The 27,798-nt window shown below is 43.4% G+C and overlaps 1 protein-coding gene across 2 annotated transcripts in view; it reads left to right on the forward strand.

The window, feature by feature from the left end:
• Positions 1-26,848, forward strand: part of LOC308138050 (zinc finger matrin-type protein 4) — a 64,425-nt gene extending 37,577 nt beyond the window's left edge. For both annotated transcript variants that reach the window (XM_080506987.1, XM_080506986.1), the window contains 2 exons: positions 13,017-13,113; positions 24,378-26,848. In XM_080506987.1, the coding sequence (XP_080363113.1) occupies positions 13,017-13,113; positions 24,378-24,399 (119 nt within the window). In that variant the 3' untranslated portion in view covers positions 24,400-26,848. The remainder of the gene's footprint in view (positions 1-13,016; positions 13,114-24,377) is intronic.
• The last annotated feature ends 950 nt before the right edge of the window (positions 26,849-27,798 follow it).

The raw sequence follows: 27,798 nt of genomic DNA on the forward strand, positions 1-27,798 counted from the left end.
TTGTGGACCTGCGGGTTGGCTGAACGATTGTTCAGCTCCAGAAGAGATGTGTCACAGATCACCGGCACGGGATCTGGACAGCGAGTCGAGGAGGCACATGAACCAGGGACCTTGGTTAAGGTCTGAAGTGACCATGCTGAAAGTGAGCGGTGGCTCGGAACTTTAAGCAGGCCGGCGTCGGTGGCCGATTTCTCGGACCAGCGCGCCAAAGGTGCCTCCGGAACCGACGTTACATCCATGTGTGCACCCCCCACGGTGTGGTGGGCGTGCAAAGAAGTACTCATATACAAAGAAGAACTCACGTCCTTCAGTGACAAGAGTAAAGAGTGGTGTGCTTGAACTGGGTCTCGGCTCGTCACCTGCGGCGGATGCTGACTGTCAGGGAGCCCTGAAGTGGATTGGCTGGGGTCAAACTCTGGGAGAGACCCAAGGATTGGTAGGGGACCTCTAGACTGGATGGCATCGACTCTGCTGTTGAAAGCTTGGTGGCCTGGTTCAGGGCCAAGGGGAGTCGGGCTGGTGACTTGAGACCAAAGGCACCATTGGTTGCAGTCCATCAGCACGGCCAGTCGGTTTAAGAGGTCCTGACCAATAAGAAGTTCCTCTGTGTTCAGGTCAGTGACATAGATGGGATGTGTCACCGACATGTCCTGGAAAGTTATGTCGACCCAGACACGTTTAGTGATGGGAGACACGTCCTGAGTGAAGCTTCTGATGTTTATGCTACACTCTTCCACCTGAAGTGGCTTTCCTAGGGCACGCATGGTTCTAGCAACCTGCGTGAAGGTGGCTGAACACATGAGGGTGATTTCTGACCCAGAATCAAGCAGGGCGAGGGTGTCTACACCCCCTACCATCACTGAAGTATATACGCGGTTGGCAGTGCCATTGCGTACAAGATCACCCAAGAATGTCAAAGGGGGCTCCTCTGTTGGTTCTGAGGGCCTGTTTGACCTCCTGGATCTCCTCCTCCTCCTCCTGACAAAGCAAACTTTGTGTGCGGAGGGGAGAGGCGACCGGCCTAGTCATGCGGTCAGGGGCCGGGAGTCCGGTTCCTCAGGGGAGCCGGGTTCCTTCTGACCAGGCGGGTTCAGGTCCTGCATCACCTCCTTAAGGCAGGTTTTAATCCACTGTGGGACGTCTGCGTCCCAGTGGTTTTGGGTCTGACCTCGGCCTCGGTTGTGAGACTTACCTCTCCGCTGGGAGTGGTGAGGTCTCGGTCTGCCTGATCTCTTACCTCTGGGCCGTTGTCCACCTCGTGGTCGAGGTTGTGGACATCTAACGGGTTCCCCATCCACAGCAAGTGTGGGGGAGGGGACCTCGTGACCTACAGGTGCCGGGTTCGTGTTTCCCGTCGCCTGCGTTCTGAGGACGCCTGCGTCACCATCATGGTTTTCACCTGAACTGTGACGCAGCTCCCACACCATCTGCGCGTGTTTGCGGAGGTCTTTCATGGTGGGGTTTTTGGTCCTGCAGAAAAGAGCGACATCGAACCGCACACTGTTGTGGAGGTTGTTAATGAAGAGCGATTTTAAAGTCTGGTCTTCATCCAACCCCGGTGCACTGCGGCCTTGGAAGTAGGCGGCCCTAAGGCGCCTATAGTACTCTCTGGGAGGCTCCGCCTCCTTCTGAGTAATGGCAAGTGCACCAAAGGTTGCAGAGGCAGGATCATTGTACAGAGAATACTCTTCCCTAAGTGCATGACAAAGGGATGAGTAATGATCTCTGATGGCAGGTGGGAGGGATTCCATGTGAACATGGACACTCCTGGACGTCGTCTTCCAGAGAAGCTTCAGCTTCTCACGTGACGAAGGATGAGGCAGGTCGAGGAGGCAGCGTTCAACCTCCCGGAGGTAGTCCTCTATACTAACCTCCGGGTTGTTTGGGTTGAACTGCTCTACATCCTCTGCAAGGGACTCAAGCTGGCGGGTCCGAAGACCACGTTCCCTTGGGGGACCGGAATGGTCCGAGTCATCTGAGCTGGACCCCCCTGGTTCTCTCCGGTGGAGAGAGTGAGGGTCATGATGACCAAGAGGGTCTCCAGTGAGTGGACGACCAAAGCTGACAGCACTGTGAGGTGCTGGAGAATAACTCTTTTCATTCTCCTGGACAGGAGTGAAAGAGCTGTGAGAGCGCATTGAGGTGCGGCTAAGCACCGATGCATGTGTGTCATAACACACCGGGACCCTGCGGTCCTTAAAGTGAAAAGCTGGGGGGACTGGGTGTCGGTTCAGTGGGATGCAGTCAACTCCCACAACACTGGGCAGGTGTCTTGTGCCACGCCCCCCTGGCTGTATGTCAAGCCCCCCCCTCGCCATGGCTGCGGGGAAGCTTGATGCAGTCTGTCCCCCTGACGGGACAGCTCCAAGTCTACACTCACCTGTGGTGGGCGGTCCACCTGACTGGACCACCTCAGGATTGTAGAGACCTGGAGGAGGCTGTCCACTTGACTGGACAGCTTCAAGAATGCGCATAACTGGGGTAATTTGTCCATCTGACTGGACATTTTCCAGACTGCGGAGATGTGCTGCATCTCTGCTGAGAGCTGCACCAGGTTTTACCCCAATGTGGTTTGGCTCATTGTGCTGAGAGCCATAACCTGACTCATCGTCTGATGAATCATCAGATGATGTGTCTGTTTTGACTTCTTTCACAGAAGTTCGGGTTTGTAACCCAATAGGTTCCGTATAAGGAGCCTGATCGTCCCTGGCCTGGATCTCCTGTCGCAGGCGGGAGTTCTCCAGCTTCAGCTGGGCATGGTTAATCCTCAGCTGCGAACTGTAAAGTTGCAGCTGGGAGAGCTGCTCTTGAGCTTCCAGGGCTTGCAGCTCGGCCTTGCGCTGGTAGAGCAGTGCAATGTGGCCTAACACATCCGGAATGGTGAGCTCTACCTGACCAACCGGGTTCCTCACATAGCTTAACAGCTGCCTGATCTCTGCTTCACAGGTCTCTAAGCTGTAGCTGTTGAGGTTTCTTCTCTCCTGTGTGGAGAGGCATAGGAGACCAGCGACCACAGTCTGCAGGGCTGGGTCATGTGGCTCCCGAGGAGTCTCTGCTCCGAGCACGCAGTGTCTCTGACTACTCATGGTAGGAGTCACGCGAAAGCTGTGTTTTGAAAAGTGCCAAAATGTTGTTAATGCACAGGTGATGGTTACACCTGTAGCTTCCAACTCTAAAGGTTGCTAATTGCTCTAACTGTAACCTCTCTCAAGTTAACAGGGTGGTTTTAGCACCTTGGGTGAGCAATAGCGGGTTAGTGTACATTTATCTCTATGCCAGAAATAAAAGAATGCATGAAAATGCAAGACAAAGAAGGCTTTACCACTTCACAAACACAGTTGACTTTGCTTAGCAGTGCTGTAACGTGTTCTTCGAAAAACTAAGTTCTGAGAGAAACAAAGTTATCGGTTGTAAAACTAAACAGACAATTCTGGATAAATTATGCAGATATTGTGACAATACTGGTTTTAAAACACCCTCACACGGGGCACCATTATGTTGGGATTTATGGTTGGTAATTAGCATAAATAATTACTGTAAGTAATGGATTACTGAAAGTAATGGATTACTAAAAGTAATTTAGGAAAAGTTGGAATTACTAATGAAGTAAACGGTTAGTTACTCATCAGCAACTCCTAGAGTAATTGAGTAATTACTCAAAAGTTAATAAATTATCAAAAATAATTTATTAATAAAAATTATTAATTTGCATAAATTGGTTATTTATCAAATAATAATTAAATCGGGGCACCACCAGCTAAGCTGGAAATAGCTAATACCAAATTTCAGTCTCGTTTGTCAAAAAGGGTTATTTAAGTAAAGTTAATATTTCTGTGTAAATATAACAATATTAAATAACAAGGAAGGTGTGAGCTTCGAGCACAGACTGTTACAAACCAGTGAATTGTCAACAATAAATACACAATGATAACCAAGAATCGATCAATTCAGTTAAAATGCGTTTATTAACAAAAAGTATTTATTCAAAAATAATTCATAAATCATTTATTAAAACACAATTAAGTAATAAACAATCAAACACGAAGATCTAATCTATTAAACAGCAAACACTATGTACAAAGAAAGAGGGTGTGTGTGTGTGTGTGTGTGAGTGTGTGGAAGCCTGAGTGGGGATGTAATGACCACGAACGTCCACCAGGTGGCGGCAGGCGTCGGAGGGTCAGTGTGTGTGGGTGTAATGACCTCGAACGGACACTAGATGGCGGCAGGCGTCTGGTTCGAGGCAGTAACCGGAACGATCACTAGGGGCGCGGCGGCGCACGGAGGGAGAATGCAATGACTCGACTTGTCCACCGAGTGGCGGTCTTTCAAGAGATTGCAATCACCAACGCGGCCACCAGAGGCGCTTGGCGCACTCCTTCTGGACAGCGTGACGTCACTGTGCTCGTGCACGGCTCGTGAGCCTGCTCGGAGCGCGCCTGGGGGCTCGTGGCTGAGAAATCCCAGGGACAGTGAACTACACACGGTCACAGAAGCGGGTGGAGCGGCACACAGGAACAGCTGTTTGCTGAGTTTGCGCCGCGGTTAGTGGAGCGGAGAGAGAAAAGAGAAGAGGAGGGAGAAGGGCAGTGGACAGAATATGTTCAGCTCTGCACACTGTCTTGGACTACACAGTCTAGAAATGGTCTGTGCAAGTTGAGAGAGAGAGCGAGAGAGAGAGAGAGGAGGTTCGCGTGGATGTAAATCCAACGCGCAGACACAGATGGGTTGGAAACAGGGATCGGCGTCCCTGACTTCAACACAATAATAAACACACAGCAATATTACAGTCACGTTATTCTCATTGTCTGCCCAGACTCTAAGCCTTACTCAGTTTGATGAGGGTGAACGTGCTGCCGGCGGCCGGGAAAGTGCGTTGATTTCCCGGCTGGAGCTTGTTTTTCTCTCTGGCGTCCCAGGTAAACAAGCTAAAATGGTCTGTGGACAGGGAAAAGTCCACAGGATGATCCGAGGAGGATCAAGCGCTTCTTTTGAGGAGGGGGGAGAAGAAGCGGCTTCAGGTCTGCATGCGGGAGGAGGGTGCGCTACCAGCTGCACACTCGGACTCCGGTGAAGAAGAAAAAAAGGAAAAAGGGAAAAGTAGAAGTAGTTCCACAGTGGTTGTCGGCTCGTCCGGCTCGGTGTGGAACTCCGGGCCCGGTCCGCGGGCACACGTGGCACTTCGTCTCCGTGCGAAACGGATGCGTCCGTCTTTACGCAGGTTTCAACATTGGAGAGAAAGAAGTCACCCCCGCGGGGGTGTTTTATACCTTTTGGCTGGTGTCGGGTTTCCAGCCGGCTCTGGGTCATGTGGACCAATCCTGACGGAGGGCCCGCCCTGGACCTTCCAGCTGGTGAGGGAGCTCTCAGGCTCCCCCTGCTGTTGGCCTCTAGTATTGCCCCTTGGAAGGGGGGTGATCCGGGATCAATGGCGAACTTTTCCATTCTGACCATGTGATCTCTTTGTTCTCAAAACGTGGTCTCCCCTCCCCCTTCCATGAGGTTGAGTGGCCCCCAACAGAAGTATCCTTGTGAAGCATGTTGGTCCATGCTCTTTGTGTTAGTCATTAATGTTACCAGTTCATTCTATCAGAGACATCACACTTCTGTCCTCCGTGGTTTAATCTCCTGCCCACTTTTGTCCACTAGTCAATCATTACGTGTGTGTGTGTGTCTGTGTGTGTGTGTGTGTGTGTGTGTGTGTGTGTGTGTGTGTGTGTGTGTGTGTATACACTCATCCATCTTCTGTACAAGTTCTATCTAACTTAAGTTTTCTGTGGTGTCTGAAAGGGGGGTTGCTGGAGTGTGGTGAGAGGTGAGTGGAGTGCTAAGAGTTAGCAACCGCAGAGCCTCGTAGTTTTGTTCCAGCATGACCATAACCATGTGTTTACTTTGATAAAGTGGCAGCTTGCAAGACAATTCGACGTCTTTCTTGCCAGCATGCCCCATCAGCCACGACACCAACAAATCGAATGCATGAAAGCGAAACCGATTACAGCAACGTGGTTTCAAATACAGGGCCTTTCTGTGTGGAGTTTGCATGTTCTCCCTGTGTGTATGTGAGTTTCCTCTGGGTACTCCAGTTTCCCCCACGGACCAAAAAACATGCACTGGGAGTCCCTGAGCAAGACCTTCATCCCCCTCTGCTAAAAAAGAATATTAATCTCAATTTGGTTTTCCTGGCTAAATAAAGGCTCGATAAATGAAGGCTAAAAAAGAGCACATCACTTTACCGAGTGGAAGGGCAGCTTCAGCTTTAAAAACTGTAGGACAGAAGCAATAACAGTATTAATGCAATGAGTAAAATGCAGCGATCTGTGAAAATGCAATTGAAGGAAAAAATTTATTATCTCGTACAGTAACAACACCCAAAGCTCTTTTCGAATAGTGTAACAGTGTAAGTGTACTTTGAAGGTCCCTGTCTGTGAACCTAAACCGGGGTTCATTTTTTGAAAGACAAGATCCATTAACACGTACCATTTCGCCAACGAAAAAAATTGTGTTAAGTTGCTCCGTTGTAATCGTAGCAGCCATCATTTTTGGATCTTGGCTCCCACCAAGGACGCCAGGGACTGCGAGTGTGACTCTGACTGTTTGAACTTTATGGAGACGTATCATAATAAATGTTTTTATCTCGCTGTGAGAGTTGTTTACTTGGAGAAAAAGTCCTGAGAAGTTGCCTATCATCCGCCTCAAACATTCATCTTCCCCTAATTAACTGTGAATCTCAGTGAGAGCTTGACACAACTTATTCATTCTGTTTGCCAGTTCCAACTTTCCATGGCGGTTGAAGGAGATCCCGGTCCGCTCAGATTACAGCAGAGTTTTCATACTTGTTAGGGCTGGTGCGCTGCAGTGTGCAGAAAAGCACAGACAGGAGATAATGCACTGCACAGCGGGGTCAGCTCAGGCAGCTGAATAAAAGCACGTCATGCACTATTTGTGCATGTGAAACATGACACAGAAAAACATGTCAAACAGAGTTAAACAATGAAAGTGAAATCAATTTAGATTAATAACTGGCACAGCTGAGATTAAATTAGTTACCATCCTGGGTTTTAATTCGAATACCACGTCGTTCGCCCTGCGTTTATTGCTCTCCCACGCAAACACTTCCATGCTGTAGGATCGCTCTGATTCACATACTCAAACACAAATTTCTGCTAGAAGGGTAATGAAATTATGAATAGTATTTGGCAAAGGAGCTTCTTTTCTATTTGGGCTCCAGATGAACGATCTTATTTAACATTATTGTACGGCAGCACGTAGAAAAACACGCACATTTTGTTTTGCCTCGCAACACCTCGACCACACACATTTACAAGTTGAGCACTCAATGCAACACACGACGCACACGCTGGCAAAAGCAATGCAAATCCCCTGAGAGCTGAAGCTGTGCTGTTCGTTGCGTGCTCCAGGTGCCATGACACAAACCATCATCTCAAGAAGCCAATCATATTAAAAGTATGAGTCATGTTGCCGCCTACACTGGCTCAGAGGCTTTAAGTGGTGTCATGTTAGATATCGTCCTCCATCCACACAGTGTGACCCAGATCTCACAAACTTGGCCGGATTTATTTTGGAGATTTGACTCTAATTTTGTTTCCGTAACACAAAGGGGCATTTTGACATTTTACAATAGGTTTTAATATTTGCAGAAATTGATTCATCAATTGTAGTTGTGCTGTGAAGTGCAAAGTCCCGCTGTAAAATCTAAAACATCTTCTTTTCCAAGGACAGTGAACTGGTCTGGGATTCCTGAGTGACCTCACCGCTGACGTGATCTTTTATGAGTGGCATCGATCACTTGTTTGTTAGTCACAAACACTTGCTTCATCGGAGCGCAGCGCTATTGTCAAGTCGAGTTTGTTCCTTTTCACAAGACATGTCAGTTGCTGCAAGATTCTCACATTTGATTGGCTTTTATCACCACTTCAGGTGTGAAGTCACAGGTGTATTGATTGTCAACCAAGAGGGAGGGTCGAGCAGGTGGCCTGCTGAGCGAAGAGACAAAAACACAACGGAAGGCAGAGTGTGGAAATGAGGAATTGTTTCTCAGCCAAATGCAGATTCATCTCAGTCCGTTTGTCCTCTGTTTTCCCTTTGGGAAAGTTTTTCTCTTCACATTGTATGTCTACTTCCCCATCCTCCTCTGTCTCTTTGTTGTGGTTTTGTGTGTAAATGTTTGTGCGCGCGCCACCGGGGGCTCTGATCTGTCGTCACGTCTCATCTGTCATCCTCATTAGCGCCCCACAATGCGCAGGTGAATCATTTACGCACCAGCATCTCGTCTTCTTAAACTATGACTACCAAAACCAAGTAATGTCTTCTCTGGTGGCATCCTATTGATGACACTGACCTTTACTTGTACTTGCATAGTCCGTCTTACCTCTTTTTTTGTCCACAACCAAACCATATCACAAAATCCCCATGACATTTATATAGACACAATTTCTCACTCTTGGATTTTTTCCGGTGTAATTGCACATACAGGGCACAGGGGAGATTGTCGTTATTTTCCATGGCGAGGTGCCAGACAAAACACTCGGTGATGGATTAAGAAGGTGGAGGAGGGAGTTGCAGTAGTGGTGGCTACTGACGGGGGGGGGGGGTGGAATAGGAGCCCGCCTGACTCGGCTGTGTCTTTACATAAATCACAACAGGGGTAGAAACCCCTGAAGACAGAGCCAGCGCATTGTGTCTGCTCTCTGGAGAGAATTAAAAGCAGTGAGATAAGTGTCTAGGACTGCAGTGTGTGTGTGTGTGTGTGTGTGTGTGTGTGTGTGTGTGTGTGTGTGTGTGTGTGTGTGTGTGTGTGTGTGTGTGTGTGTGTGTGTGTGTGTGTGTGTGTGTGTGTGTGTGTGTGTGTGTGTGTGTGTGTGTGTGTGTGTGTGTGCGTGCGTGTGAGTGTGTCTGTGAGTGTGAGGGCCCGAGAGAGCGCGAAGTACTAAAGCTGAGAGAGAGAGAAAAAAAACGGTGTAATTGATGACGACGGTGGAGTTGTGAGACAGAGATGACCTCTTCTCCCATGAGGCCACACTCACTGTAGCACAAACTTACACACAGGCTCTCATCTGCATGATGTACTACAAGTGTTTCAGATCCAGCCGCATGAGGTTGAGCCAACCAAAGGAAGTGTCAACTACTCTAAACTGTAAAGCCATTGTTAATGTTTTCTGTAATCATGAGTTTCCCAATCTGTGCTGAAAGCACAACAATAGACAAAGGTCATTTTCAGAGGTAAATTAAAGGCAGGCAACCTGAGAGTTTGGTTTTATCTTCACCACTGTTGTTTTCAGCTTCTGGTTTCTGGTGAACCGTCAACCTGCCCTCTGCAAACTTAGCAGATTGAATATTCAGCATAGGAAGAGATTCATTCAACTGGATTTAGTTTAGTGGAGATATAAAAATCAGTCAAAATAAAACACAAAAAACTGGTTTATTATCTTTTAGAGGCTTGCATGCAGAGTGGTAGAGAGGTTTACATCATGCCTCATAGTGAAAATTGCCTAATTTAAGTGCAGGTTTTAGATTTCCAAGTTTTGCCCAGGCATGCAAGTCTTTTCTTCAGGTTTTCTGGTTTCTGCACACAGACCAAAAACAAGCCCTTTAGGCTAACCAGTGACTCTATATTACACAAAGATATTTGTGTTTTCTCTGTGGTGAAGTGGAGACCCGTCCAAAATGTACCCTGCCATTGTCTCCAGCCCCATGTGACCATGCTTGAACAAGGCTGTATAGAGGATAGATGGATGTTTCAATGTGATGAAAAGTGCATTATACTGTTTTCTCTAACTCCTCGTAATAGTAAAGGTGAAGTTAGTTGTTCTGGTTTATTTATGGCCAAAAATGTAAATACTTTGATGAATATTTAACTCCATTTTGAATTAAAAGTGAAGATACAATCAGACACCTTTATAAATACCACAATAATAATTTCATAGATTCAAACTGGAAAACACATAAAAGAGTGTGGCCATATTATGTAAAGTCAGAAATTTACATAATTGTTGTGTATGGACATGTTTTGGTTCCAAGCTTTCTTTCCAATTACTGTCACACTGGTTGGGCAACTAATTAGTCTCTTTTTACTAATTAGTAACTTTTCCTTCAAAGTGTCATGGATTCAATCTGACTCTCGCCCAAAATGCAGCCCTTCTCCGCGATGGTATTTGTGAAATATTCCAGAGAGAGAAACTGTCAAGCCTTATACTGCAGACTGCTGTTTTTGATTGCATATCAATGGGCTTCTTTTTCTGGACTCAGTTCATTTTTAATCTTGCAACAGGCTTGGCAAACTGATAGTGTGCCACAACACAAAGGCCCTTGGGTAGTAAGAGCTCCATAAACTAATATCCTACTAGCAACATGAATAGAATTACCTCACAGTGAGATCCTCAGTTGCATTTAGCCTCACAGGAAAGAAGGAGAAAACAGAGGAAGCTCCAATTTGAAATTATCCATATGTGACTCGTCAAGTGATTATACAGTATGCTTAAGGCCTCATTTCCCTCTGTGCTATAGAATCATCCCACTGTTTAACCCACAGTATTCGTGCATCATGAGATTATCACAAATGCCAGCACTGACCACCACCTGAAATCCCCCCTGAGCGTGGAAATAAAAGGAGATGCAATTCGAGCTTGGCAGAGAAACCTAATGGAATATCAAGCTCCAAAACAGGTCATTAATGCTGCTGAAGAGAAGGAAAAGAGGAAAAAGGCTGAAAATCAAATACTGAAGCTGCAGGAGAATTATAAAATCTCTCTCTGTAACAATTTTCTCATTTTTCTGTACACACAATGTAGCCCATTACCTTTCTGACAAGCATTTATGCGTCCCCATACCGGGGGGTGCCAGAAATGCCAGAAGGCTCTGTACATTAAACAGCCGCCACAAAACAGCTCCACACCCACTGCCTTTGCTCATCGCACCCCCTCTTTCTCTCCTTGGCATATCTGCGTGTGTAATTAACAAGGCTTAGAACACCCTCACAAATACCGCTCATGCTCACAAAAAAAAAACCCACGATCACAACCCTGAGCTGCATGCTGTCACTTGGTTGTGCATGCATTTCTTTTTTTTTCCCTGCAAGTAATTAACATGGATTAGGAAGCAACGTGGTCTTATGCCAGAGCTGCTTCATTAACCACAAACGGTGTCTGTGCACGTGTGGACAAAAGACTGGCATGGACACAAACTGCAGCATACTGTCGATCTGTCGGTGATACTCCGCCAGCTGGTGATGAAGTGACATCAATCAGGCTAAAAGTGGGCAAGCCCTCTTTAGCTTTGATCACATAGATACACAGAAAGTCAATGCAGCTCATCGTATATACAAGAAAAGCCCTTCCTGTGTAATCAGTGCCGTGGAGTTACAAAAGACAAAACCAAAAAGAATATGACTCTTTATAGTTTTCTTCCCTAAAATATCCCCTTTCCAAAAATGTTTTTCTTATATGAGATAATTAAAGTAATGACAATTTCTAAAATTAAGATGTCTAATTTTTGTCATGCAAACAGATGCGAAATATCAACGTTTTAGCAAAGACACTGCTGACTGCAGGCAGCTCAATTCATTGGTGAGTTTGTTGTAAATGGCTGCTTGTCCTTAATCACCCCTGAAACAGAGCAAGTCTGGAGGCAACAGGGAGGAGATATGCCACATTATGCAGCTCTGGCCCAGTCTAAATGACCTCCCACCATTGCTGACTGTATTACAATTTCATCTCTCAACATTCTTCACCAATTATCACCACAGAAGGTCAATAGGTGATGGAATATACAGACAAGTCATAAATCTCAAGGACAGTAATGACAGCAGAGAAAAGGACAGACACACACACACACACACACACACACACATACACACACACACCTGGGATTACATATTCATCATCTAAGAAAAACAGCCAAAAGAAAACAGCAAAGACAAGAAGGAGGGAGAGTGTGGACAAGCGAATACTTCCAAGCAATTAAATTTTGACTGTTCTGTCATACAACCTCAAAGTGTCAAGGTTCATCATCACTGGAGTTCTGCAGTGACGGCTCTGCAACGTGCAAATCATGGATCACAAACAAAAATTGTTATTCATGTCTCAAGCAGAGAACGCACAGCAAATTATGCCCTGCTGCCGATTGCCCCATCCGCAACAGCAGAGGAAGCTCTTTCTTTCTAGATTTTCGAAATTGCCAAATTGCGGTTACCACATGTGTAAAAGTTAATCTTTTTGGGGAGTCCATAAACCTCATGGCTCTCTTGTGGCCATTAAACCCTGACATGCATTTAACACCACTGCAGTGCCCCGATAACTCATTATCCTTCTCCTCTCCTTCATCCTTATAAACACAGGTTTTTTTTTCACCCGGCAATTTCCTCTTTTTGCGCTCGTTTCCTCTACCTAATGCCCACGCCCCCTTCTCCTACGTCTCTCTTCCTCCTGCTCCTTCAGAATCTCCATCCTCATCCATCTATTTTTGGGCGCTCATCGCGACCACCTGCAAACCCTCTAATTAGTTAACATCTGTGTCTCAGCCGCACCATCTTGAGCATGCTTTCACCCACACAACGAAAATGTGCATGCACATAAAGCCTGGCTCAGTAATAAGACATGCACACAACCTACTGCACAGTTTGTTTCTTATTCCTCTCCTTTTTGTGTCCTAATTCTCACCGTGAACCCGGCTGAAGTTCAATCCTTTCACAAACACACGCTCACACACAGGCAGGAGAAAGAAGATTGCGCCACTCCAAACGTCTAAAAATGAAACGGGTTTTCTGCTCATTATTAGTCCAATCAAATCTCTTTCCAGATGCTCTCTAATTAGGAAAATTGCCCAGTACTGCTGAGTGTAAAAATAAGAGTGCCGGTTCAGGTTTTGTTGTTGCTCATGTTGCCTTTCTGTCTTTTGTACGGATCCACAGGATGATAATGATGGTAATTTCTATAGATTATGAACCATTCTCACGGAAAGTACACTCACAGTGAACAGTGTACCTTTGTGTGTCTCTCCAGGACTGCGCAGTAGTTACTCCTGCAGTGTCTGCAGTGTGGTCCTCAACTCCATCGAGCAGTACCATGCACACCTCCAGGGCTCCAAGCACCAGAACAAGTGAGTACAACCACTTAGCGTTTTGGACAGACAGAGTGAGTCAAGTCCTCTGGAGGAAGGGCAGAGTGTAATTTTCTGAAACAATGCCATTTGTGCTGGGTTCTTTCATGGTGCGTGGAGGTTTTGAGTGAACAGGCAGTGAACAACCAGGGTCCCTTCCTTCTGCTTTTTTTTTATGGGCACCAATAAGATACACTCAAAAACTCTGTAGTCTTTGGGCCTGATTTATTAAGATCTTGTATGCAAACCTGGATGCTCATGCAAAGACATTGTACATCCAGTTCTGCTGTGCAATGATATCATGAGTTACTTCCTGCACAAACAGAATTATTGAAATAGGGGTCTTATGTGTTTGGACAATTTTCACAAGAATAATCTGCTTCAAAATGTACCATATTTTCCGCCCTATAAGGCACACCTAAATACCTCAAATTTTCTCAAAAGCTGCCAGTGCGCCTTATAGCCCGGTGCGCCTTATATATGGACGATTGTTCTACTCAAGATTGCTATTTGACAACTGAACAACCAGAAGCTTTTATTTTGACAACTCTAACTTCGCAACCGGATCTTCAGAGCGGACGACACTCCGCACAACACCTTAATCACTCATGGTTGCACACCAACATTCTAACAAACCAAAATAAACTAGATGAAATAATTACTCCCTAAACTGGGGAACAAAAACACAGCATAAACACAATCAACACAACACCAAGCCCAACAACGAGCCACAATAACCTCCAACAACACAAAACATTTGTCGCTGCAAGGCATGATGGGACATCATGCCTTGCAGCGACAAATTCAACCTGAGCTCCTCAGTGCAGCCGATAGAAACTCCCATAATTCATTGCAGCTGTTTGTGGTGTTTTAAATACAATTATTGGGGGTTATATTTGGTTTGTGGTGTCGGTAATAATTGTGTTGTGTTGTGTTTTTGTTGCTTAGTTCATGTAGTTTAGTTTATTATTACTATTATTATTACCGGTAGTTGTAAGTTGTCAACCAGCAGTGAAGAAGGTTTTGTGTGTAGTGTCCTCCTGGCATAGGCTGCAGCTAGGCTATTAAAATAAAGTGTGTGCACCTCTCTGGGTGTTAGAATCAGTGGAAAATGTAACCTAATGGCTTTGAGCTATAAATGTTGCTGACCACTGGTCTATTCCATGCGCCTAATAGGGTGGTGTGCCTTATATATGAATGAAGTTGTAAATTATGTCAATCAATGTAGGTGCGCCTTATAACCCCGTGCGCCTTATAGGGCAGAAAATACGGTATCACTTCCATGTCCGTTTGCCTGTATTCACCCTGCAGTGATTGGATGGAGATCTGAACACCCACAAGCACACACTCATGACACCATTATAAACTTTATTGGAGAATTTCAGAAAAGAAATCTTAGTTTGGAAGAAAAAAAGTGTAAAGTCTAAACTTGAGGTATAACACAGAACCACAAAAGTTGCGGTCAGCCAGTTGCATGAATGTCTCTAATAAGAGCGGTATGGTAAAAGTCGATGTATTGATCTCTTAAAGCTGTCCCTATGATTTCTCTCATAATTACGGGGACCCATTAGTTCAGGCTAATGTTAGAAAAAGTCCAATGTAAAACGTAAATGTAATATGTTTGGGGTTTTTTTACCATTCAATTTAAAATGTCACATTAAGCTACGGTTCTGAGGTCATGTGACGGACTGTGTAGCAGACAACCGTAATGTCGAGTCGACTGATAATGTCACAATACACAAATACATTTGGTCACTTTCATCACTGTAATTAGAAAATCTAATTACAACTAACGTTGTGGTGCGTTATATCCATCAGCAGGCAGAAAGTTGTGATCTGGAGCAGTTATAGGTCATGTATTTACTGTGACAGAGCCACAAGCATGGTTACAAGCAATGTGTCTATGTGCATGTATACATCACTCTCTATATACGGCAATGTCAAAAAAATTATTTGCATTGTGAATGGAATATTTGTCAGATAAAAGTGCGCTCGAGGATGTAACGCTGTTGCAGCTCTCGCTTGTTTTGTTTTTCTGCTTGTCTTTATTTTAAGAGTGTTACAATTTCTGTATTTAACCACCCTGGAGCATAACTTGTCTGTGCTGCAAACAGCAAACTTCTGCAAACAAGTTAACTCTTGGAGAGCAGTGGGTGCAGTGAGAAAAACAACAGCTTGAACAAGAATAAGAAAGACGGAAAGAAAGAAGGAAGAGAGAAACTAGGCCAGCTTTTGCTAAAGCCGAGAGTGAATTGTGAACGCCGGTATCACAGGTCACTGTAAACTGAAAAGGATTTATGTTATTTTTCAATTTGTTTGTCCACTTGTCAGCAGGATTTTGCTTTTTTTTCCCTCTCTCTCTCTCTCTCTCTCTGTCTCTCGCTCTCTCTCTCTCTCTCTCTCTCTCTCATCAGGAAGTCAACAGCATGAGCCAATGAGCATTACATTTTGGAGCAGATTCAATTCACAGTTTCTCCCCAAATTATCTGTCTCTTTCTTGACCTCATTACCAAAGAGGGCAATTGGCCCTCTAAATGCCATCATTTAAAGTAACAGTAAACATCGGATAGGCCCTTATGAGTTTAGCAATAAGGAAATTGCAGGCTAAATTACAGTGTGACAGTGTGAAACACCACTGCAGTGGACATAACTAGAGCAGCCATGTGAGGGCAACCATGTTGTAATAGTAACTGAGGGCCCGATCTTCTACAATGCGAATTTCATGGTCATGAAAATATATTGCACTTATGGTTTGCATGCATGTTGGAGGTGATGAATTAAGAATAAGGCCGTGAGTGAGATCATGCAAGTATTCAAATGTACCTTTTTTGTGCATTTTACAACTGTTTACACAAGAATGGTCAGCTGGAAATACAGTAGGATTGTTTCTGTGTTCATTTGTTTGTGCTCAAAATGGAGTGATGGGATGCAGCACTGAGATCCCACAAAGACAAAATGAAATATAATACCATGGAGTTAGAGTTGGATCAATACAAAAAGGAAATAAAGATTATTGTAGATAATCATTTACAAAAATCAAAGCTGTGGGTAAAAAGATAAGAAACATAATATAATAAGAAAGTATTACAAGACCAACTGAATATTATTTAATAATAAATTCCACAAATCCAAGTTGTGGTCAGACAGCTTCAGAAATCCCTCTCACCACAATCACAGCAGCATTTCTGCTGAAGCCTGACCGGCAGCCCTCCAACTATTTGTTAAGTCCTACTTCTCATAACTCATAACTCCAAGGCTGCTTTGATATCTTGACAATTTATGGAAAATTGAGAAAAAGAGCATTTCACTTGTAAACCCTACAATCACAAACTAAAATCAATAGTGTGTCATATATTGGTGACGAATTTCTTAGTACACTCAAAAAAATACTATAAATATAATCCATAACTGCCATATACTAAAAGTTTGTTTTGTTTTGTTTTGTTTTGTTTTTTAATGGGGAAAAGCACTCACTCATTGCACATTGACAAATCCACAGCCAACCCCCCCCCCCCCCCCCCCATCTAAATCCAGTCAATCTAGTTAGAGAAGTATGAGGAAATATTTGTCATCTTCAGAGGTGCATAGATACTGCACTGCCTCACATCAGTACAAAAATAAAATATCAAATAGCACTGAAAACTTACTTGAGGTACTTGAGGGGAGTGTGTCGAACAAAGGGAAACATTTCACAGGTGTAGATTGGTGGAAAGTTTCCTGCAAGATTTGTAACTGCATTATTATGTCTAAAATAAAATTGTGAATGTCCATTAACTGTTACATCCCACAAAGCAACATTAAGAAACCGAACGCTGCTCTTCTCCCTCTCCAGCCCGCACAATGAGAAGAGCTGAACTCCTGGAAAATGTCGTTCTCCAGTTGTATATTGTCTCGTCACAGAGAATGAAAATCTTGGGGGGGGGGGGGGGTGGTGGTGTCATAATTTGCCACTTCTGTCAGTTTTACCGTCACAAAATGGAAAAGAGGTCACCATCACTGAAAGAGTTGTGTTTCCTGGCGGTGAACAAGTGAACAGAGACGGCGTGCGTCACAGACGACAAGAGACGAGTTGTGGGGAGACGTCATGTTCGAGACGCAAGAAAAAAAAACAAACATAAAAAGGCTTCAGAGAAGGAAAAAGACGGAGAAGACGCTGACAAGGCGAGACAGATGGAGAAGTGCAGTCGTACAGACGTAGGTGGGATGAAGTGGTGACAGAACAGCATGAGGCAGTGAAACAGACATGCAGCAGTGTCACAACTCCCCTTACATTGAACTGTAACGTGGAGCCAGCGAGGGTTTGGAGTGGACCGTGTGGTGAAAGTGCAAGCTGCAGGGCTCTACTGCAAAGGATGAAGAGGTTCCATTCACAGGGCAAAGACGGTTGAGACCGAGAGTGAGAGGTGCCTGAGAGATTTACAGTGTAAGCACTGATGGGTCACCGGACTGAAGGGGAGGAAGTCCCTCATCCACACTATCAGACAGGCTTACAGCGAGCTGTCTGAAGGCAAAGGTGACTTGGAGAGATGTGTGGGCTTTGGTCATATTTCAGGAGAAAAGAAATGTATTTGGGATTAGTCACAGGGACGTCAACAGAAGGCGAGGATGCGCTTTGTAGCACACAGAGTGATTGTTGACATTGTATGCAGGAATTAGGCTGCTGTGCTTCACAAACTCGCTGAAATACAATAAATTTGCATTTCACATGGCCTTGTTCAATGGCACCAAAACATTAATCAGCATTTGATAAGAACCTACTTACCGGAGACTGGATAGAGCTTCGACTCTCTCTTTGGTGCTTTGAGAATGATTTTGAATCCAACTTCTGTGAGATGTATTTAACAAATCAAAATTGCATGATTGGCATTTATCCACATAAGTGGTAAAAATGCAACATAAGGAGGAGGTGATACAATGAGCACAGTGAGTCTTTAGCCGTGGTTCCACCACGCAGTAGGCGCCGGGGCAGGGCGGAGTTAAATAATCAGTTACATTTTATGTTGGAAATACTCTACTGGCATTGCAGTATATTGTAGGATCTGCAGGATCACAGCCTTGTGGTGTGTGAAAAAAAGGAAAAAGTCAACTACAGGACTCTCAAAGCACAGGCTATTTAATCATGTGACTGTCTAGAGTGTATCGCAAACACGTGCTCCACTCTGAAGTCTGCAAGGCTGAACACTGCTACTGGAAATATGTCCTGCCAGCTTTATTACGCTGTTATATCGATTCTCTGGGAAATAGAACCAGACCGAAGGTTCTACCTCATCAACCTCACTTCCTTTCCCTTCATCCAGTCGCCCAGGTGAAACGCGATACAGGAAACAGGAATGCATGTTCAAGACCACTTTAGACTGAGTCTTCAGTCCCTTATCATGGCGGATTGATCTTAAACTCGCCATGACAAGGATAGTTTGGCAGTGTGATGACAAAACAATACTCTACTGCCCATTGTAGGAGACATAATTTTCTACTGACATGAGAAAACAACACACACATACAACAGAAATGCACAGTTTGAAGCACAAATAAGAGAAAACACAAACTCCAAAGCCTTTACCAAATATAAATTGGAACACATAACAGCCCAGGAATGATGAAGTGCTTTTAGAGAATTGGTTTTAAATCATTAGAATATGGAATGAGTATAAATGCTTTCACCATTTTTTGTTTCTTTAAGCGTCCAGGCTACTTTATGTTTGTGTGTATGTGTGAATGCAGAAATGTCAAACTATTATTAAAAAAAATTAATAAATAAAGGCTACTGTGATTGGTCCATTCGTTTTTGGGGGTTGGTTATAAAACCTGAAGACTTCCACAAAGTTAGGTGCAGTTTTCCACATAAGTTTGAAAATATGTGTGGAGGTCATATGTGTGTTATTTCACACTAAGGATGAGCTTTGACTTGTGTAAGAAGCTTTCTAGAGATGAAGGCACAGCTGACAGTTGCAGGGGATTAGTTCTCACTGAAAAAAAAAAAAAAAAACGTCCATGAAGCCTGCATGCATGTCTATTTGAGTGTGTGTGGGTATGTGATGTTTGGCATTAGGAATGTGTCGCCAAAAGAAAACAACAGATTCCTCTTTTTTTTTCTGTTGTTGTTGTTAAGAAAGCTGGATGCATCTATCTGCCAGCTCTGCTTATCTGTCCAGAGCATCTGCTTTGTACGCAGTCAGCTGCAGGTCATTTGAATTGCCGCAGACATCACACATCTGATGCAGACTGGATGCTGTAATTGGACCGGTACAGGAGATCGGCAGAAATGTGAATAGATAAACTTGGCAGAAGATTCTCACAGTATACAGTATGTTGCAATAAAGTCAATGCACTTCGTTGGCCGGCAGACAAAGAGACGAAAGCAGGCAACAGCAGCTGAAGCAGAGAGATGAAAAATAAATCCCAACATTGGTTACTAACTAAAAGCGCTCTTAAAAACTGATGGCTATCTTGAAGAGCAAGTGGAAATTAATGAGGGCACATAAGGCCATCAGCCGACAGGGACTGAACTGTTTTCAGCCCGACTTCTGTGCAGAAATCTGGTGAGTTTTTGATAATGGCAGGCTGTTACCAGCCTCAGCGACTGGACATTGTGGACAGTGCTGGAGATGTGACCTTCTTCATGCAATAATCATGTTCTTTTTGATAAATAGTGTTTACAACATTTTTTTCATGAGATGTCTAACAGACGGACTCTTTCACCAGAAGCACTAAAATGCAGATATTTTGAATCAAGAGTATAGATTTACATTTCTAATCATAAATACTGGTTTGACCTTTTTACTCAAGTAAAAACCAAGAGCAATTCAATGAGTCGTTTTTAAACAGTCATTGGTAATTGGTATCTTGTGGTTCACTTTCAGCTGTGTTATCAGTTGTTTCCTCCTGTCGAACACTTCACATTCAATAGGAACCTTTTCACAGTGGGGTACTCTTCACTCATCTGATTTATCGTGTTACAGAGTTTGCGCTTTAAATTCACTGACGGACACACAGAGAATTGTTGTTTATCTCAAAAGTCCCATGGAAAAGTAAATAAATAAAATGATGAAACCTTTCTGATTAAAGTAGCAAACCAGTTAAAATAACGGTCAAAATTAATAAATGTACTTCTGTTTATTTCATACTGGTCATTATATAAAACACTCTCAAAGCTATGCTCTTTTTTTCAACCTGCAATTAAATCTTTCCTGTGAAGTTTGTCCAAAAATACAGATATTGAAATAAACTGTTGAAAAAAAAATAAAAACAGTCAAGTGCAGCTTACTTTATGTGAACTGTGGTCACGTAGCTCCGACCAGTGGCACTGCTAATGCATTAACTAACTTTATAGTATTGTTCACACTCGGATCGCTGACTGGAGGAACATGACCTTTGCTTTGAAGTTTTGTTTTTTTTTTCTTACCCAATTCCAATCTGTGCTCTGCTCTTATGTGTAGTAATGTACGTAGCCTGCACTTGTGTATGACAACGTTGACGCGAGCCCCCGGGGTATGATGGCGTGGTCTGGGACAATCCATTTAGCCAACTCACCCCAGTAATTATTCAGCATCAGTATCACAGAGAACAAAGACTACAAAACAAACATGAGCGAGAGGCAGAGAGCGGGTGGCAACCAGTGCGAGAGATTACAGTGCAGAGTGTGAAGCAACTCCTAATGCAAATGGTTGAGCTATCGACCTGCTAATAGGCCTGCTGCGTGTGTGTGTGTGTGTGTGTGTGTGTGTGTGTGTGTGTGTGTGTGTGTGTGTGTGTGTGTGTGTGTGTGTGTGTGTGTGTGTGTGTGTGTGTGTGTGTGTGTGTGTGTGTGTGTGTGTGTGTGTGTGTGTGCGCGCGCGCGCGTGTGTCACTTCCCTGACTTATGTGCATTCCTCTTTCTGCTCGAGGCAAGGTGAAGGGTCAATTCAGGACAGTTGCCGGTTCACTCACTTCTCACATGCTTCCTTTACCACACCTGAACACCCACATGCACGTGCACATACACGTGCATGTGGGCCTATCACGTCCCCTCGTGGGCTTTTATCCTTGTCTTACCTCACACCTTCAGCCCAAAACTACACACAAACAAATAATCTATGTATGTGCACACACACCTTGCCCAGAGCATCAGTGTCCCTGAAGTTAATAAGGGGAGGGTAGTGAGAGTGGGGATTGGGGGGGGTACCATGCCTGAATCATGATAAACATCTTGCTTCCCTTGGCAACTGCTGGACTGTGTTTACCTTACGCACGCGTGCGCACACACACACACACACACACACACACACACACACACACACACACACACACACACACACACACACACACACACACACACACACACACACACACACACACACACACACACACACACACACACACACACACACACACACACACACACACACACACTGCACCAAGGTGACCTTCACATCCTCACAGATGTCTCTCTCAGACACAGGCACATGCACTCCTTCTGCCCTTTCTCTTTTTCTAACACCTTCTCATTCTCATATATCTTACCCCCTCCTCCACATGTGTGGCCCTCGGACAGATCATTGGATTACTCTATTAACGACCCCATCCCCTCACAGGCCATAACCTTTCTTTCTACCCCCATCCTTGGCTTCACCTTCTGTTTTTCTGCCCTTCACCTTGGATCTGTTTGTGTCAGACATCGTCCTATTTCTAACTTCACGCCTCCTTGTTCCCAGTGCCCTCATTCACACCCCAAACTTCATGTTGCACACACCAACAGCAGTGTGCAGAGCTACAGCACCCCCAAAAGAAGCAGATTATCTCAAAACCATTCTGCAATGTAAGCAATGGAATGATGTATTGTGAATGCAGCAAAGTTGCAACACAACAAAAACTGTTTCCATAATTTTTTAGGATGAGGCTGTTCCCATAGAAACCGAGCGTTCGGGTGACATTTTTACAATGGTGTGACAAATGGCACTGAAGATGAGCAACTGAAATCTGTCAAGTTAAAACATTTGTTTCTGGACGTATAGAGCTATTTTTTATATATGACACATTCTTCATATACTGTATTAATATTCCACATATTAAACTTACATCTGCCATCTTTAATCAAATTTGATTACTTGGCTAACACTAATAATTCTTATTCTACTCAGTTACTTGTCATACAGTATATTAAACTTTAAGAACAAGTTATCGTTGGATATAGAACTAGAGAGACGTTCTCCTCACATTATGAGCATTTGTCCATTAGTTACCTTATAAAAGATTTGTCAGACATCCCGGTCATTGTTGTACACTAGTGCATTGTATAATGCAGCCTATATAAATGATTAATATGAAAGCTGTCACAACTATTGTTTTATCATTTTGTAGTTAATAAGACACTCCACACAAAATTCCTTCACCAAGTTTTGTACTGAATCCACATATAAAAAAGTCATTCCCATACTATATTAATCTTGTATGTATTGTCTATCCTACGAGCAATTACACTATATGCTTCAATGCAAATTATATTATAACATGCATAATATAGACCTAATTTCTTTCCATTCATTTAAGGTAGATTGTTTAAAAAAAAAAAGTTTTATAAAATCAGTGCAGAGCACTATATAAACAATATAAATGTAAAATAATCTGCTGAATGGAAACTGTTTAAGAAAGAGTCATGAAAAGTTTACAATAAATTATAGCTCAAGTGACTTTTGCCCCTTTGAAAAGGCTGAAGGTTAACAACTATTACCAATACATGTATTATTACTAATACATTTGTCATCAATGTTTTCAAATAATTACTTATTTATGTGTCCAAAGAATAAAAATATCAACTATTTTGAGTTTGTGTCTGCTGTACACGTCACTGTGACCTTTGACCCCTCGTCCGGCCCTGTACTGTTTCCACGCTGCTGCACTCATCATGTTCCCCCCCCCCCCCCTGGCTGTTACCTGTCCCCTGCGCAAAGAAAAGAAAAGAAAACACACTCACACACACACAAGCTACCAGAGTCATGCCCTGGCTCTCTTTGGAGAGCTCGGCACACTAGATGAGTCCTGACAGAGCAGACAGGGTGGAGAGGCCACTGTTTTAACAGCCATTACTGGGAAAGGTGCTGACAGCTCAGGCGTCCGCTGCACCCTCCCTCTTTCCCTCTCACTCAACCTTCGTGTGTGTGTGCGTGTGCGTGTGCGTGTGCGTGTGCGTGTGCGTGTGTGTGTGTGTGTGTGTTCTCCAATTAGGGCAATATCAATGAGTAGCTTCTCTTTTTTTTTTAATGGTAAATTGTCCTACGCACGTTTAGTGAAGAAGTTTTCCTCTGGAGCTCACACCCACAGCCACATGTGAAGGTGAATATCTTATTCCTTTCTTGATGCGAGCCTGACGTTGTTTAGCTCTCAGGTAAAGGGACATTTCAACAAACATTTCAAAACTACATCATGAAAGTAAAAAGAAACTGGCAAGAGGAACAATTATACAAAAAGCACTGCTGCGACAACAAAGAGGAGCATTATTGTCGAAATTTCTTTTGTCACATTCAGGCAACGCTGAATAATTTGATAATGTCATCGCAGTGAAACTTTGTAATGATTAGCTGTGGGATTTTTCATCACGTTAGCGATTAAAACATCTCGGTGCTAAGAAGGAAAAAAAATGAACGCTTACACAGTTTGGTGTGTGCTGCTTTCTATGATCTTCAATCTAAGTTATCTCTGTTTAATTAAGTGTGGCATGTTTGCCACCACAGTTGCTTTGTTTTGTAGCGATAAAGCGACAGAATACAGCCACAGCATCTGTCATCATAAAAAAACAATCAGCAGTTTGAGATAAAGGCCAAATCCACGGTAATTACTACACCTTAAACACCAGGGTTTACACTACTATCTTTCTGCTTTGTTTTAATGTGGGGTACAGCCAGATAGAAGGCATAATAAACAGCGGTAATTACGAGAAGCTTGTGAAACAGGATTATTGGTTCATGCTTCATGTGGAGTAGAGCTGTCGTTCTTTGCAGACGGGAATTCTTCCTCGTGGCAAATAATGACAACACAAGATTACGACTACATTGCATTTTACATGTCATATTACCAATGACGAGTCTATTTATCCACGCTACATTACCAATGAGACATGAATGTACAGGTAAATGAGATTACTTCTCGTGGACCAAACATGGCAGAAACGGAATATTTTTCTCCCCAGAGGGCTCGATGTTCCCTGTGGTTAAAGAGGCCTGTCTTGTTGGATCTGTCTATGTCGGAGACGAGACAAGACTAACAAATTCCTTCCTGTGTTTTGTTTCCAGCCTGAAGCAACACCAGCAGTAAGCCACGAGGCAGGCCACACTGGAACGAAGAGGAAACCAAGACAGAGATTATTTTGGACAAACAAACTTTCGAAAGACGGCCTTGTCTCGCAAACCGAGGAGAATCAGAAATTACCGTAGAGTAACTTCAGTGTGTGTGCGTGTCTGTGCGTGTGGATCACTGTACGAGTGTTAATTTCTATCTTCGATCAGAAAATATATCTTCGGAACTTCTTTAGTGTTGAGGAGTCCTCGACACCGACAGCCGTCAAACGGACTGCAGCTGCGTGCAACTCCAGTGTGAACCACAATCCTAAGAACTGAACTGATGTCAGTGCAATGCCCAGAGTGGTAATAACAGTTACAATGATCGTCAACGAACAGCAGGAATAATAATTAACTTGCAGTCCACCAAGTGCTCTGTCAGTGGACCAGGTCTCCACAGGGTCTTCTGTTTCCATGTGTCCTCATGCACCGCTCACTTTCAGACCACTTGAGACCTTCTCAGGCCCTGACCTTCGAACCCGAGGACAAGAAAACTCCCAAGACCTCAGCCATTACAGACCGCATGAACTCCCATGACTTCAAGCAACATTTTTTTTTTTGTTTGTTTTTGTTTTTGGGGGGGGTTGAACCTTATGTTGTCTCTCGATGTAATGGATCTGTCTCATTTCAAGTGGTGGTAAGTGTCATTTTTGAACCACCTTCATATATTTAAAACACTGAGATAAAAGAAAGAACTTCCAAACTCTGACTCTAAACAGGGTCCATGCAACTTTCTCAACCACCGTTGAAAACATTCCCACCGCATTAAAAATCCTGATGTCAGATGCAGTGTGGAGGTGAGAAGAATTTCTCTCAGTAGAGATGTGCAACATGTAGATAAAATTTATATTTTTCTGTTGCTATATCCAGAGAGACAAAATAAAAAAAATTTACAAAAAAACTCTCGCTCTCAACCCATGTAGCAGTCAGTGTACAGTGCACCTGAGATGTAAGTTAATGCATGCAGAAAGTAAAACATTGCATTGACTTGCCTTTTGGAAACTGTCAGTGATAGCGTCACTTGCTAGTGATAGCTTCGTAATGCATTACTGCACACGCCTGCAGCAGAATCAACAGTTCACCTTTCAGTGACCTTTTCGGTACTGACGTTCAGACCAATGGCCGCTACGTAACATCCCCGTCTGTGGAGGCTCCGACTTGTTTGTGAAGTTTTATTGTTTGTTGCGGTTGTGTGGATGAGCAAAGAGAAGCTTTCCTGTGCAGGCGCTGAGGTTGCCCCTGGGCATCATTTCTCTTTGAGACTAAAACACAGCACAACAAATTCCTCTGTGAGTTTTTAATGGTTGAACCTTTTTTTTTTTTCCCCACTGTAAACACATTAAATATATTTTCATTTTCTGCTTTGTTCATTTCACGGTGACGAGAGTGAACGACACATGACCTGATTAGAAGTGGGGGTTTTTCTTTTCTGCAGAAATACAGATGAGTCGTGGTTTTTATGCAATCTGCTGTAATAATAATGTATGTGGGTTTGAAGTGAAATAGTTTAATATAGAAAAAAAAAAAAAAGATGTTATGTAAATAAGTGAAAGCTGCAAATTAATTTTTGTGTTTCAAGAAATTTTGTATTTATAGTGCTTATCTGCACTGAGCCACAGGTGATTAGGGAAATGCATTTCTTACGAATACTATGAGAAGACAAAGATATTTCAGCACTGGAAGGACAACATGTCCCCCATTGAGTCATCTTTTTCAAATGGTCAATAAGCTCATCCCAAAGAAAGGAGCTGGCAACTATTAAGGCGCCATGAGTGAATGGAAGTCACTCTTTTGATTATTTGCTTGAAGACAGTCCTATCAGGAAAAATAAATAAATAAACATCTGAATCATCAATTTCTGAAAACCTGCCAAATGTGGGACTAATCTGCTTGGACCATTTGATGCCACCACAATTCCAAGAAAACCAGAGATCATTTTGTTTTTGTTATTTTTTGTGTTCATTATGACTGTTTTGATGACTCTTTCAACTGACTGTTCTCTGCAGCACTGGTGTATTCACAGTAGAAATGATGTCTGTGTGGCAATATCACAGTCCGTGCAGAGGATGACTGTGCCATGAGTTGCATATTTTAGCAGATGTTACATAATATATGACAGAGATGTATCTAAGGGTGGGGATATCATATGTGATACGATGCTACTGGGTGGATGTCTGTATGTGACGCTGCCATCCACACGGGCAGTGGGAGACTTGCTGTGAGCTGTGTACCTTGGGCACATTTGTAAACACACCTGATGATGAATATAATGAAGATGACAACTTATATCTATTTTCTCTTGCAAAAGTCCAGATCTGTGTTTTTTGTCCCCACTTTTATTGTTTCTTATAGACAAAATACACTTTTTTTTTCTGTGATTGGTTGTCTATCCTCTAATCTTACACATCGGTTACTAGTCTATCACAGGGTTAACACAAAGAGATGTAAAATCGCTCAGTCTCCAAATGACCTAATAAACTGTATATCCATGGAGGAACTTAAACTACACACAGAAAGACTGATAATAATTTAAACCCAGACTTTCTTTCTATTCATTGATTCTGTGCTTTGGCTGAGATCATTTGTTGTTGTTTTAAGCAAAGGTTCTGTTTTTTTATGTAGGAAATTTAATGAGCTGCCAGCATCAACTCTGAAAATCCTTCCAACCTGCAAGTAACATCATCAGTTCCAGTGTGCCATCAGCATTTTTCGGTATATTTGCAAATTTGGAGACTGCGATGGAGCAACTATTTTAGACCTATTCTGTCTTTTTTTTTTTTTTTGCCTTTTTCTAATAGGAAATTAAATTTAAAAAACATACTAATAATTTATAGAGCAAAACCATTTTACATTTTGGTTTCACCTCAAACAGTTACCACTGGTGCTACCTTAACACGTCACCAATTCCCACCGTAGATCTGGTTTTCAACATTAAAATCTGAATGAACTCCGGCACAACCAGCCAACAAAACATTGGATCAAGGGTGACAAACTTCCATCTTTAGTTGTTTGCTACTGTCAAGCTTAAAATACCATTTAGGTCCATTTCAAATAAAAAATCAGCAAATGCACTGCAGGGCACAAAAGTCTCCAAACAAAAAAGTACAAAGAACATGCCTGGATGAAACATACCGATAACTAATAACTAAACACCAGCTATAACAGCAGGCTGTGTAGGTTTAGCTTGGATGCATATTTTTATGCAACTCTGAAGGATGATGCAGTGGAGGGATTTGTACTGCCCCATAGAGCTCGCCCCCTCCCCTCGGACACTGACAGCACGGCGTCTATAACAACCAGAATCAGATCTGGAAAAACTATTTTCTGGAAATGTATTCCGCTGGTTGCTTGTCCATCCAGATATAGCAAACCCCAC

Source organism: Blennius ocellaris (genome assembly GCF_963422515.1).
Source record: "Blennius ocellaris genome assembly, chromosome: 13".
Lineage (NCBI taxonomy): Eukaryota > Metazoa > Chordata > Actinopteri > Blenniiformes > Blenniidae > Blennius > Blennius ocellaris.